Source organism: Dermacentor variabilis, chromosome 1 (genome assembly GCF_050947875.1).
Source record: "Dermacentor variabilis isolate Ectoservices chromosome 1, ASM5094787v1, whole genome shotgun sequence".
In the NCBI taxonomy this organism is placed as follows: Eukaryota; Metazoa; Arthropoda; class Arachnida; order Ixodida; family Ixodidae; genus Dermacentor; species Dermacentor variabilis.
Genome location: NC_134568.1, coordinates 278,760,416 through 278,773,672, shown reverse-complemented (window position 1 = coordinate 278,773,672; position 13,257 = coordinate 278,760,416). Strand labels below are relative to the sequence as shown.

Below are 13,257 nucleotides of genomic sequence, written 5' to 3'. Positions count from 1 at the left end.
TAGTGCAAACAAGACCAGGGGCGGCTTGCACGAGCATTTAATGACGAAAATAATAACGAATTTAAGAACGCGTTCTTGTGCGGGCTGTGCGTTGTCTATGGAACATTAAAGAACGCGTTCTTAAATTCGTTATTATTTTCGTTATTAAATGTTCATGCAAGCCGCTCCAGAACACAAGAGCGCATGAATACGCAGACTTCTTTCCGAATATATTTCATTATTTATTTCTTTTCTTGGACCTTAAGGGCCCCAGGGCATTAACGCGTAGGAGATGGGTGCGCGCATCAAAGCGACGAAGACACTGCAGCGACAGAACCTCCTCGAGCCTCGATCAGGCTGCTCGCCGGTGGACGGCAACACGTTTCTTCTTGAGAGCAGAATGCGCTTGTTAGGCGCCACGAGCTGTAGGTCGGCCATCGCGGCAGTCTCGAACACCTCGCGCACGTTGTCGTTGACCTTGGCGGAGCACTCCAGGTTTAGCCATATAGGCATTGGCCTCCTCCGCCATGGCGCGCCCTTCCTCAGCCTGCTTCGTCTTCGCCAGGTGCGGTTGTATGTTCGGGTTGTTGCGAAGGTCCATTTTGTTCCCCGCAGGGATGACGCGCACGTTGGGGCAGAAGTGGCGTACGTCCGGCTTCCCCGACTCCGCGTTGTTCTTCAGGGAGTCGGGCGAGTCGATACTGAAGCACACTCGGATGACGTCCGTGACCAGGGTTACAGCAGTTTCCGTAACCAGTCGTGATCCTCCTACTCCGTAGTGTTCTACAATACCAGCTCCACCTGTTTGCCGTCGACCTCGATGGCGGCGACGTAGTTTTCGAAGACCGTAGGCGCATAGGCTCCTGGAAACGTGTCCTTGCTGGAGACGATCAGAAGACACGTCTTCCTCGAGCTTTGTTGTTGTTCTTCTTCTACTTCTTCTTACACCTTCTTCCAACCTTCTTCGAAAGGAGATTCGAAAGTCTATGGTTCACACTTAACAACTGAGTTTAACACCCCAAGGCAACTCGTCTATTAACAATGCTGCAGTGCGCGCTTCAGATTCATTTTAACCAGCTGGAATTATTTAACATGTCAGAACGATATCCGAGTTGGAGTGGATTCACAGTTGATGTAAATGTAGATCCTTGGGATCTACTGGCACATACCCACTCTGGAGGATTGGCGAAGAATCCCGGGTAGGTAAACTGTAAAATAAGTCAAAATTATATAATAGGTAAGCTATAATAGAAAGATAGAGATTGTAGAGCCTACATGACTGTGTGAAACTGAAAATTATGCAGTGGACCATAAACACCAGTGGCCGATAGCACGAAGACAAAGAAGTTGCGGACTGACAGCACATGCGCCGTTTTGGCAATTAATATTTTTCTATTTATTTATAGTGAACGAACAAATACAACGGGACTGGCAAAATCAATATTATCGATACTAAGTGACAGTGATGAAAGCAGCAATTAACCTGTGCCAAAATGAAAGCGTCAACGCGCCATAGTGCGCTAAAGGAGTACTCCGAGATGCCATACCAACAAGCCCGCATTGCAGTAGCAGTTAACACGCAGGGTGAGGCATTGGCAACACATTTTTAGTTTCACGCATTCCCAGGAAAATACTCAGTTCTACTCTTCTGTCCAATTAAACGTTCTTTTGTTGATCCCTCCGATTCAGTTCCACAGTGCGAAAGTTATCACAGAATGCGCTAAGGACTTGGAAACGACCCTTATTGTCATTCACGCGAGTGTTATGTCTATTTGTGAAATGGCCGGCTGCCATCCACCTGAAGGTAGCCCGAACCTAGCAAGGAGAACCACAAGGGTTCTTTAGAAAGGAAGCTACAGTTGAAAAGTTTCTGTTAGAATGGGTACCAAAATTGAGACTACAGCCTTCTCGGGGCAGTCGCCGTTCATGCTCTCTTGGAATACTAGTGTAGCAGAAGCAAGACGGAGGAAACCAGGAGAGCACACCGACTCTCTTTCAAACGTAGTTCGTTTATTTATTTATTTAACTTTTTGCACTTTAAAGGCCCCAGTGCACGTAGCAGATGGGCTCGTACAGCGAAGTGACGAAGACACTGCATCGAGAGAAACTCCTGCAGCTCCTATCTGGCTTCTAACAGGGAAACGGCAAAAGATATCTTCTAGAGAGCCGAATGCGTTTGAAATTCTTCGCCATCTTGACCTCTAAGGCAACCATCGTGGCAGTCTAGGAACAAATCCCGCACACCGTCCTTCGTTTTGGCGGAGCACTCCAGGTGTACCCATATAGGCATTGGCGTATCCGCCGTGGTGCACCCTTCGCCAGGCGCCACGGGCCTCTTCATTTTGGCCAGCTCCGGTGGCGTGTCCGGGTCGTTGCGTAGGTCCTTTTTGTTCCCCGCAAGAACGATAGACACGCTGGGGTAGAAGGGTGAACCCCTGGCCGCCCTGACTCCAGCTTGTTGTCCAGCGAGTCGGGCGAGTCGATACTGAAGCACATGATGGTGACGTCCTTGTCTGGGTAAGACAGCGGCCGCAACCGGTCGTGGTCCTCCTGCCACCTCTGATTGGCCTTGGTGTTTCTGACAGCGTGTACACGTCTTTCGGTCCCCGCAAGAACGATACACACGCTGGGGCAGAAGTGGCGAACCTCCGGCCTCTCCGACCCCAGGTTGTTCTCCAGGGAGTCGGGCGAGTCGATACTGCAGCACATGATGATGACGTCGTTGTCTGGGTAAGACAGCGGCCGCAACCGGTCGTGGTCCTCCTGCCACCTCTGATTCCCCTTGGTGTTTCCGACAGCGTGTACACGTCTTTCGGTCCCCGCAAGAACGATATACACGCTGGGGCAGAAGTGGCGAACCTCCGGCCTCCCCGACTCCGGGTTGTTCTCCAGGGAGTCGGGCGAGTCGATACTGCAGCACATGATGATGACGTCGTTGTCTGGGTGAGACAGCGGCCGCAACCGGTCGTGGTCCTCCTGCCACCTCTGATTGGCCTTGGTGTTTCCGACAGCGTGTACACGTCTTTCGGTCCCCGCAAGAACGATATACACGCTGGGGCAGAAGTGGCGAACCTCCGGCCTCCCCGACTCCGGGTTGTTCTCCAGCGAGTCGGGCGAGTCGATACTGCAGCACATGATGATGACGTCGTTGTCTGGGTAAGACAGCGGCCGCAACCGGTCGTGGTCCTCCTGCCACCTCTGATTCCCCTTGGTGTTTCCGACAGCGTGTACACGTCTTTCGGTCCCCGCAAGAACGATAGACACGCTGGGGCAGAAGTGACGAACCTTCGGCCTCCACAACTCCGGGTTGTTCTCCAGGGAGTCGGGCGAATCGATACTGAATAACACGAGGACGTCGTCCGTGTCCGTGGTTACAACAGTGGCCGCAACCGGTCGGGATCCTCATGCTTCGCTGTGTCCTACAACGCGAGCTCCACCAGTTTGCCGTCGACCTTGATGGCGGTGGCGTAGCTTTCGAAGACCGTAGGCACATAGGCCCCTGGAAACGTGCCTTTGCTGGAGACGATCAGAAGACACGTCTTCCTCGACCTTTGTTGTTGTTCTTCTTCTACTTCTTCTTACACCTTCTTCCAACCTTCTTCGAAAGGAGATTCGAAAGTCTATGGTTCACACTTAACAACTGAGTTTAACACCCCAAGGCAACTCGTCTATTAACAATGCTGCAGTGCGCGCTTCAGATTCATTTTAACCAGCTGGAATTATTTAACATGTCAGAACGATATCCGAGTTGGAGTGGATTCACAGTTGATGTAAATGTAGATCCTTGGGATCTACTGGCACATACCCACTCTGGAGGATTGGCGAAGAATCCCGGGCACGTAAACTGTAAAATAAGTCAAAATTATATAATAGGTAAGCTATAATAGAAAGATAGAGATTGTAGAGCCTACATGACTGTGTGAAACTGAAAATTATGCAGTGGACCATAAACACCAGTGGCCGATAGCACGAAGACAAAGAAGTTGCGGACTGACAGCACATGCGCCGTTTTGGCAATTAATATTTTTCTATTTATTTATAGTGAACGAACAAATACAACGGGACTGGCAAAATCAATATATCGATACTAAGTGACAGTGATGAAAGGAGCAATTAACCTGTGCCAAAATGAAAGCGTCAACGCGCCATAGTGCGCTAAAGGAGTATTCCGAGATGCCATACCAACAAGCCCGCATTGCAGCAGCAGTTACCACGCAGGGTGAGGCATTGGCAACGCATTTTTAGTTTCACGCATTCCCAGGAAAATACTCAGTTCTACTCTTCTGTCCAATTAAACGTTCTTTTGTTGATCCCTCCGATTCAGTTCCACAGTGCGAAAGTTATCACAGAATGCGCTAAGGACTTGGAAACGACCCTTATTGTCATTCACGCGAGTGTTATGTCTATTTGTGAAATGGCCGGCTGCCATCCACCTGAAGGTAGCCCGAACCTAGCAAGGAGAAACACAAGGGTTCTTTAGAAAGGAAGCTACACTTGAAAAGTTTCTGTTAGAATGGGTACCAAAATTGAGACTACAGCCTTCTCGGGGCAGTCGCCGTTCATGCTCTCTTGGAATACTAGTGTAGCAGAAGCAAGACGGAGGAAACCAGGAGAGCACACCGACTGTCTTTCAAACGTAGTTCGTTTATTTATTTATTTAACTTTTTGCACTTTAAAGGCCCCAGTGCACGTAGCAGATGGGCTCGCACAGCAAAGTGACGAAGACACTGCATCGAGAGAAACTCCTGCAGCTCCTATCTGGCTTCTAACAGGGAAACGGCAAAAGATATCTTCTAGAGAGCGGAATGCGTTTGAAATTCTTCGGCATCTTGACCTCTAAGGCAACCATCGTGGCAGTCTAGGAACACATCCTGCACACCGTCCTTCGTTTTGGTGGAGCACTCCAGGTGTACCCATATAGGCATTGGCGTATCCGCCGTGGTGCGCCCTTCCCCAGGCGCCACGGGCTTCTTCATTTTGGCCAGCTCCGGTGGCGTGTCCGGGTCGTTGCGTAGGTCCTTTTTGTTCCCCGCAAGAACGATAGACACGCTGGGGTATAAGGGCGAACCCCTGGCCGCCCTGACTCCAGCTTCTTCTCCAGCGAGTCGGGCGAGTCGATACTGAAGCACATGATGATGACGTCCTTGTCTGGGTAAGACAGCGGCCGCAACCGGTCGTGGTCCTCCAGCCACCTCTGATTGGCCTTGGTGTTTCCGACAGCGTGTACACGTCTTTCGGTCCCCGCAAGAACGATAGACACGCTGGGGCAGAAGTGGCGAACCTCCGGCCTCCCCGACTCCGGTTTGTTCTCCAGGGAGTCGGGCGAGTCGATACTGCAGCACATGATGATGACGTCGTTGTCTGGGTAAGACAGCGGCCGCAACCGGTCGTGGTCCTCCTGCCACCTCTGATTGGCCTTGGTGTTTGCGACAGCGTGTACACGTCTTTCGGTCCCCGCAAGAACGATATACACGCTGGGGCAGAAGTGGCGAACCTCCGGCCTCCCTGACTCCGGGTTGTTCTCCAGGGAGTCGGGCGAGTCGATACTGCAGCACATGACGATGACGTCGTTGTCTGGGTAAGACAGCGGCCGCAACCGGTCGTGGTCCTCCTGCCACCTCTGATTCGTTTTGGTGTTTCCGACAGCGTGTACACGTCTTTCGGTCCCCGCAAGAACGATATACACGCTGGGGCAGAAGTGGCGAACCTCCGGCCTCCCCGACTCCGGGTTGTTCTCCAGGGAGTCGGGCGAGTCGATACTGCAGCACATGACGATGACGTCGTTGTCTGGGTAAGACAGCGGCCGCAACCGGTCGTGGTTCTCCTGCCACCTCTGATTGGCCTTGGTGTTTCCGACAGCGTGTACACGTCTTTCGGTCCCCGCAAGAACGATAGACACGCTGGGGCAGAAGTGACGAACCTTCGGCCTCCACAACTCCGGGTTGTTCTCCAGGGAGTCGGGCGAATCGATACTGAAGCACACGAGGACGACGTCCGTGTCCGTGGTTACAACAGTGGCCGCAACCGGTCGGGATCCTCATGCTTCGCTGTGTCCTACAACGCGAGCTCCACCAGTTTCCCGTCGACCTTGATGGCGGTGGCGTCGCTTTCGAAGACCGTAGGCACATAGGCCCCTGGAAACGTGCCTTTGCTGGAGACGATCAGAAGACACGTCTTCCTCGAACTTTGTTGTTGTTCTTCTTCTACTTCTTCTTTCACCTTCTTCCAACCTTCTTCGAAAGGAGATTCGAGAGTCTATGGTTCACACTTAACAACTGAGTTTAACACCCCAAGGCAACTCGTCTATTAACAATGCTGCAGTGCGCGCTTCAGATTCATTTTAACCAGCTGGAATTATTTAACATGTCAGAACGATATCCGAGTTGGAGTGGATTCACAGTTGATGTAAATATAGATCCTTGGGATCTACTGGCACATACCCAGTCTGGAGGATTGGCGAAGAATCCCGGGTAGGTAAACTGTAAAATAAGTCAAAATTATATAATAGGTAAGCTATAATAGAAAGATAGATTGTAGAGCCTACATGACTGTGTGAAACTGAAAATTATGCAGTGGACCATAAACACCAGTGGCCGATAGTACGAAGACAAAGAAGTTGAGGACTGACAGCACATGCGCCGTTTTGGCAATTAATATTTTTCTATTTATTTATAGTGAACGAACAAATACAACGGGACTGGCAAAATCAATATTATCGATACTAAGTGACAGTGATGAAAGCAGCAATTAACCTGTGCCAAAATGAAAGCGTCAACGCGCCATAGTGCGCTAAAGAAGTATTCCGAGATGCCATACCAACAAGCCCGCATTGCAGCAGCAGTTAACACGCAGGGTGAGGCATTGGCAACGCATTTTTAGTTTCACGCATTCCCAGGAAAATACTCAGTTCTACTCTTCTGTCCAATTAAACGTTCTTTTGTTGATCCCTCCGATTCAGTTCCACAGTGCGAAAGTTATCACAGAATGCGCTAAGGACTTGGAAACGACCCTTATTGTCATTCACGCGAGTGTTATGTCTATTTGTGAAATGGCCGGCTGCCATCCACCTGAAGGTAGCCCGAACCTAGCAAGGAGAAACACAAGGGTTCTTTAGAAAGGAAGCTACAGTTGAAAAGTTTCTGTTAGAATGGGTACCAAAATTGAGACTACAGCCTTCTCGGGGCAGTCGCCGTTCATGCTCTCTTGGAATACTAGTGTAGCAGAAGCAAGACGGAGGAAACCAGGAGAGCGCACCGACTGTCTTTCAAACGTAGTTCGTTTATTTATTTATTTAACTTTTTGCACTTTAAAGGCCCCAGTGCACGTAGCAGATGGGCTCGCACAGCAAAGTGACGAAGACACTGCATCGAGAGAAACTCCTGCAGCTCCTATCTGGCTTCTAACAGGGAAACGGCAAAAGATATCTTCTAGAGAGCGGAATGCGTTTGAAATTCTTCGGCATCTTGACCTCTAAGGCAACCATCGTGGCAGTCTAGGAACACATCCTGCACACCGTCCTTCGTTTTGGCGGAGCACTCCAGGTGTACCCATATAGGCATTGGCGTATCCGCCGTGGTGCGCCCTTCCCCAGGCGCCACGGGCTTCTTCATTTTGGCCAGCTCCGGTGGCGTGTCCGGGTCGTTGCGTAGGTCCTTTTTGTTCCCTGCAAGAACGATAGACACGCTGGGGCAGAAGTGGCGAACCTCCGGCCTCCCCGACTCCGGGTTGTTCTCCAGGGAGTCGGGCGAGTCGATACTGCAGCACATGATGACGTCGTTGTCTGGGTAAGACAGCGGCCGCAACCGGTCGTGGTCCTCCTGCCACCTCTGATTCGTTTTGGTGTTTCCGACAGCGTGTACACGTCTTTCGGTCCCCGCAAGAACGATATACACGCTGGGGCAGAAGTGGCGAACCTCCGGCCTCCCTGACTCCGGGTTGTTCTCCAGGGAGTCGGGCGAGTCGATACTGCAGCACATGACGATGACGTCGTTGTCTGGGTAAGACAGCGGCCGCAACCGGTCGTGGTCCTCCTGCCACCTCTGATTCGTTTTGGTGTTTCCGACAGCGTGTACACGTCTTTCGGTCCCCGCAAGAACGATATACACGCTGGGGCAGAAGTGGCGAACCTCCGGCCTCCCCGACTCCGGGTTGTTCTCCAGGGAGTCGGGCGAGTCGATACTGCAGCACATGACGATGACGTCGTTGTCTGGGTAAGACAGCGGCCGCAACCGGTCGTGGTTCTCCTGCCACCTCTGATTGGCCTTGGTGTTTCCGACAGCGTGTACACGTCTTTCGGTCCCCGCAAGAACGATAGACACGCTGGGGCAGAAGTGACGAACCTTCGGCCTCCACAACTCCGGGTTGTTCTCCAGGGAGTCGGGCGAATCGATACTGAAGCACACGAGGACGACGTCCGTGTCCGTGGTTACAACAGTGGCCGCAACCGGTCGGGATCCTCATGCTTCGCTGTGTCCTACAACGCGAGCTCCACCAGTTTCCCGTCGACCTTGATGGCGGTGGCGTCGCTTTCGAAGACCGTAGGCACATAGGCCCCTGGAAACGTGCCTTTGCTGGAGACGATCAGAAGACACGTCTTCCTCGAACTTTGTTGTTGTTCTTCTTCTACTTCTTCTTTCACCTTCTTCCAACCTTCTTCGAAAGGAGATTCGAGAGTCTATGGTTCACACTTAACAACTGAGTTTAACACCCCAAGGCAACTCGTCTATTAACAATGCTGCAGTGCGCGCTTCAGATTCATTTTAACCAGCTGGAATTATTTAACATGTCAGAACGATATCCGAGTTGGAGTGGATTCACAGTTGATGTAAATATAGATCCTTGGGATCTACTGGCACATACCCAGTCTGGAGGATTGGCGAAGAATCCCGGGTAGGTAAACTGTAAAATAAGTCAAAATTATATAATAGGTAAGCTATAATAGAAAGATAGATTGTAGAGCCTACATGACTGTGTGAAACTGAAAATTATGCAGTGGACCATAAACACCAGTGGCCGATAGTACGAAGACAAAGAAGTTGAGGACTGACAGCACATGCGCCGTTTTGGCAATTAATATTTTTCTATTTATTTATAGTGAACGAACAAATACAACGGGACTGGCAAAATCAATATTATCGATACTAAGTGACAGTGATGAAAGCAGCAATTAACCTGTGCCAAAATGAAAGCGTCAACGCGCCATAGTGCGCTAAAGAAGTATTCCGAGATGCCATACCAACAAGCCCGCATTGCAGCAGCAGTTAACACGCAGGGTGAGGCATTGGCAACGCATTTTTAGTTTCACGCATTCCCAGGAAAATACTCAGTTCTACTCTTCTGTCCAATTAAACGTTCTTTTGTTGATCCCTCCGATTCAGTTCCACAGTGCGAAAGTTATCACAGAATGCGCTAAGGACTTGGAAACGACCCTTATTGTCATTCACGCGAGTGTTATGTCTATTTGTGAAATGGCCGGCTGCCATCCACCTGAAGGTAGCCCGAACCTAGCAAGGAGAAACACAAGGGTTCTTTAGAAAGGAAGCTACAGTTGAAAAGTTTCTGTTAGAATGGGTACCAAACTTGAGACTACAGCCTTCTCGGGGCAGTCGCCGTTCATGCTCTCTTGGAATACTAGTGTAGCAGAAGCAAGACGGAGGAAACCAGGAGAGCGCACCGACTGTCTTTCAAACGTAGTTCGTTTATTTATTTATTTAACTTTTTGCACTTTAAAGGCCCCAGTGCACGTAGCAGATGGGCTCGCACAGCAAAGTGACGAAGACACTGCATCGAGAGAAACTCCTGCAGCTCCTATCTGGCTTCTAACAGGGAAACGGCAAAAGATATCTTCTAGAGAGCGGAATGCGTTTGAAATTCTTCGGCATCTTGACCTCTAAGGCAACCATCGTGGCAGTCTAGGAACACATCCTGCACACCGTCCTTCGTTTTGGCGGAGCACTCCAGGTGTACCCATATAGGCATTGGCGTATCCGCCGTGGTGCGCCCTTCCCCAGGCGCCACGGGCTTCTTCATTTTGGCCAGCTCCGGTGGCGTGTCCGGGTCGTTGCGTAGGTCCTTTTTGTTCCCTGCAAGAACGATAGACACGCTGGGGCAGAAGTGGCGAACCTCCGGCCTCCCCGACTCCGGGTTGTTCTCCAGGGAGTCGGGCGAGTCGATACTGCAGCACATGATGACGTCGTTGTCTGGGTAAGACAGCGGCCGCAACCGGTCGTGGTCCTCCTGCCACCTCTGATTCGTTTTGGTGTTTCCGACAGCGTGTACACGTCTTTCGGTCCCCGCAAGAACGATATACACGCTGGGGCAGAAGTGGCGAACCTCCGGCCTCCCTGACTCCGGGTTGTTCTCCAGGGAGTCGGGCGAGTCGATACTGCAGCACATGACGATGACGTCGTTGTCTGGGTAAGACAGCGGCCGCAACCGGTCGTGGTCCTCCTGCCACCTCTGATTCGTTTTGGTGTTTCCGACAGCGTGTACACGTCTTTCGGTCCCCGCAAGAACGATATACACGCTGGGGCAGAAGTGGCGAACCTCCGGCCTCCCCGACTCCGGGTTGTTCTCCAGGGAGTCGGGCGAGTCGATACTGCAGCACATGATGATGACGTCGTTGTCTGGGTAAGACAGCGGCCGCAACCGGTCGTGGTCCTCCTGCCACCTCTGACTGGCCTTGGTGTTTCCGACAGCGTGTACACGTCTTTCGGTCCCCGCAAGAACGATAGACACGCTGGGGCAGAAGTGACGAACCTTCGGCCTCCACAACTCCGGGTTGTTCTCCAGGGAGTCGGGCGAATCGATACTGAAGCACACGAGGACGACGTCCGTGTCCGTGGTCACAACAGTGGCCGCAACCGGTCGGGATCCTCATGCTTCGCTGTGTCCTACAACGCGAGCTCCACCAGTTTCCCGTCGACCTTGATGGCGGTGGCGTAGCTTTCGAAGACCGTAGGCACATAGGCCCCTGGAAACGTGCCTTTGCTGGAGACGATCAGAAGACACGTCTTCCTCGAACTTTGTTGTTGTTCTTCTTCTACTTCTTCTTTCACCTTCTTCCAACCTTCTTCGAAAGGACATTCGAGAGTCTATGGTTCACACTTAACAACTGAGTTTAACACCCCAAGGCAACTCGTCTATTAACAATGCTGCAGTGCGCGCTTCAGATTCATTTTAACCAGCTGGAATTATTTAACATGTCAGAACGATATCCGAGTTGGAGTGGATTCACAGTTGATGTAAATGTAGATCCTTGGGATCTACTGGCACATACCCACTCTGGAGGATTGGCGAAGAATCCCGGGTAGGTAAACTGTAAAATAAGTCAAAATTATATAATAGGTAAGCTATAATAGAAAGATAGATTGTAGAGCCTACATGACTGTGTGAAACTGAAAATTATGCAGTGGACCATAAACACCAGTGGCCGATAGTACGAAGACAAAGAAGTTGAGGACTGACAGCACATGCGCCGTTTTGGCAATTAATATTTTTCTATTTATTTATAGTGAACGAACAAATACAACGGGACTGGCAAAATCAATATTATCGATACTAAGTGACAGTGATGAAAGCAGCAATTAACCTGTGCCAAAATGAAAGCGTCAACGCGCCAAAGTGCGCTAAAGAAGTACTCCGAGATGCCATACCAACAAGCCCGCATTGCAGCAGCAGTTAACACGCAGGGTGAGGCATTGGCAACGCATTTTTAGTTTCACGCATTCCCAGGAAAATACTCAGTTCTACTCTTCTGTCCAATTAAACGTTCTTTTGTTGATCCCTCCGATTCAGTTCCACAGTGCGAAAGTTATCACAGAATGCGCTAAGGACTTGGAAACGACCCTTATTGTCATTCACGCGAGTGTTATGTCTATTTGTGAAATGGCCGGCTGCCATCCACCTGAAGGTAGCCCGAACCTAGCAAGGAGAAACACAAGGGTTGTTTAGAAAGGAAGCTACAGTTGAAAATTTTCTGTTAGAATGGGTACCAAAATTGAGACTACAGCCTTCTCGGGGCAGTCGCCGTTCATGCTCTCTTGGAATACTAGTGTAGCAGAAGCAAGACGGAGGAAACCAGGAGAGCACACCGACGGTCTTTCAAACGTAGTTCGTTTATTTATTTATTTAACTTTTTGCACTTTAAAGGCCCCAGTGCACGTAGCAGATGGGCTCGCACAGCAAAGTGACGAAGACACTGCATCGAGAGAAACTCCTGCAGCTCCTATCTGGCTTCTAACAGGAAAACGGCAAAAGATATCTTCTAGAGAGCGGAATGCGTTTGAAATTCTTCGGCATCTTGACCTCTAAGGCAACCATCGTGGCAGTCTAGGAACACATCCTGCACACCGTCCTTCGTTTTGGCGGAGCACTCCAGGTGTACCCATATAGGCATTGGCGTATCCGCCGTGGTGCGCCCTTCCCCAGGCGCCACGGGCTTCTTCATTTTGGCCAGCTCCGGTGGCGTGTCCGGGTCGTTGCGTAGGTCCTTTTTGTTCCCCGCAAGAACGATATACACGCTGGGGCAGAAGTGGCGAACCTCCGGCCTCCCTGACTCCGGGTTGTTCTCCAGGGAGTCGGGCGAGTCGATACTGCAGCACATGACGATGACGTCGTTGTCTGGGTAAGACAGCGGCCGCAACCGGTCGTGGTCCTCCTGCCACCTCTGATTCGCCTTGGTGTTTCTGACAGCGTGTACACGTCTTTCGGTCCCCGCAAGAACGATATACACGCTGGGGCAGAAGTGGCGAACCTCCGGCCTCCCCGACTCCGGGTTGTTCTCCAGGGAGTCGGGCGAGTCGATACTGCAGCACATGATGACGTCGTTGTCTGGGTAAGACAGCGGCCGCAACCGGTCGTGGTCCTCCTGCCACCTCTGATTCGTTTTGGTGTTTCCGACAGCGTGTACACGTCTTTCGGTCCCCGCAAGAACGATATACACGCTGGGGCAGAAGTGGCGAACCTCCGGCCTCCCTGACTCCGGGTTGTTCTCCAGGGAGTCGGGCGAGTCGATACTGCAGCACATGACGATGACGTCGTTGTCTGGGTAAGACAGCGGCCGCAACCGGTCGTGGTCCTCCTGCCACCTCTGATTCGTTTTGGTGTTTCCGACAGCGTGTACACGTCTTTCGGTCCCCGCAAGAACGATAGACACGCTGGGGCAGAAGTGGCGAACCTCCGGCCTCCCTGACTCCGGGTTGTTCTCCAGGGAGTCGGGCGAGTCGATACTGCAGCACATGATGATGACGTCGTTGTCTGGGTAAGACAGCGGCCGCA

At 51.3% G+C, this 13,257-nt stretch overlaps 3 protein-coding genes and 4 pseudogenes across 4 annotated transcripts in view; 1 reads left to right on the top strand and 6 right to left on the bottom strand.

Annotated features, from left to right (window-relative positions):
- Positions 1 to 13,257, top strand: part of LOC142565493 (LIM domain-binding protein 2-like) — a 398,298-nt gene that overhangs the window by 132,959 nt on the left and 252,082 nt on the right. The gene's annotated exons all lie outside the window — the stretch shown is intronic.
- LOC142569192 (uncharacterized) lies at positions 218 to 1,540 on the bottom strand (annotated as a pseudogene).
- On the bottom strand, positions 2,033 to 4,896 carry LOC142569176 (ras-like GTP-binding protein Rho1; annotated as a pseudogene).
- LOC142569160 (uncharacterized) lies at positions 4,490 to 5,749 on the bottom strand. The gene has a single exon (XM_075678602.1). The coding sequence runs from the start codon at positions 5,747 to 5,749 to the stop codon at positions 4,952 to 4,954; it is 798 nt and encodes a 265-aa protein (XP_075534717.1). The 3' UTR covers positions 4,490 to 4,951.
- Positions 7,249 to 9,595, bottom strand: LOC142569144 (ras-like GTP-binding protein Rho1; annotated as a pseudogene).
- LOC142569128 (ras-like GTP-binding protein Rho1) lies at positions 9,668 to 12,014 on the bottom strand (annotated as a pseudogene).
- On the bottom strand, positions 12,237 to 12,796 carry LOC142569112 (ras-like GTP-binding protein rhoA). Its single transcript, XM_075678599.1, has one exon. The coding sequence runs from the start codon at positions 12,794 to 12,796 to the stop codon at positions 12,245 to 12,247; it is 552 nt and encodes a 183-aa protein (XP_075534714.1). The 3' UTR covers positions 12,237 to 12,244.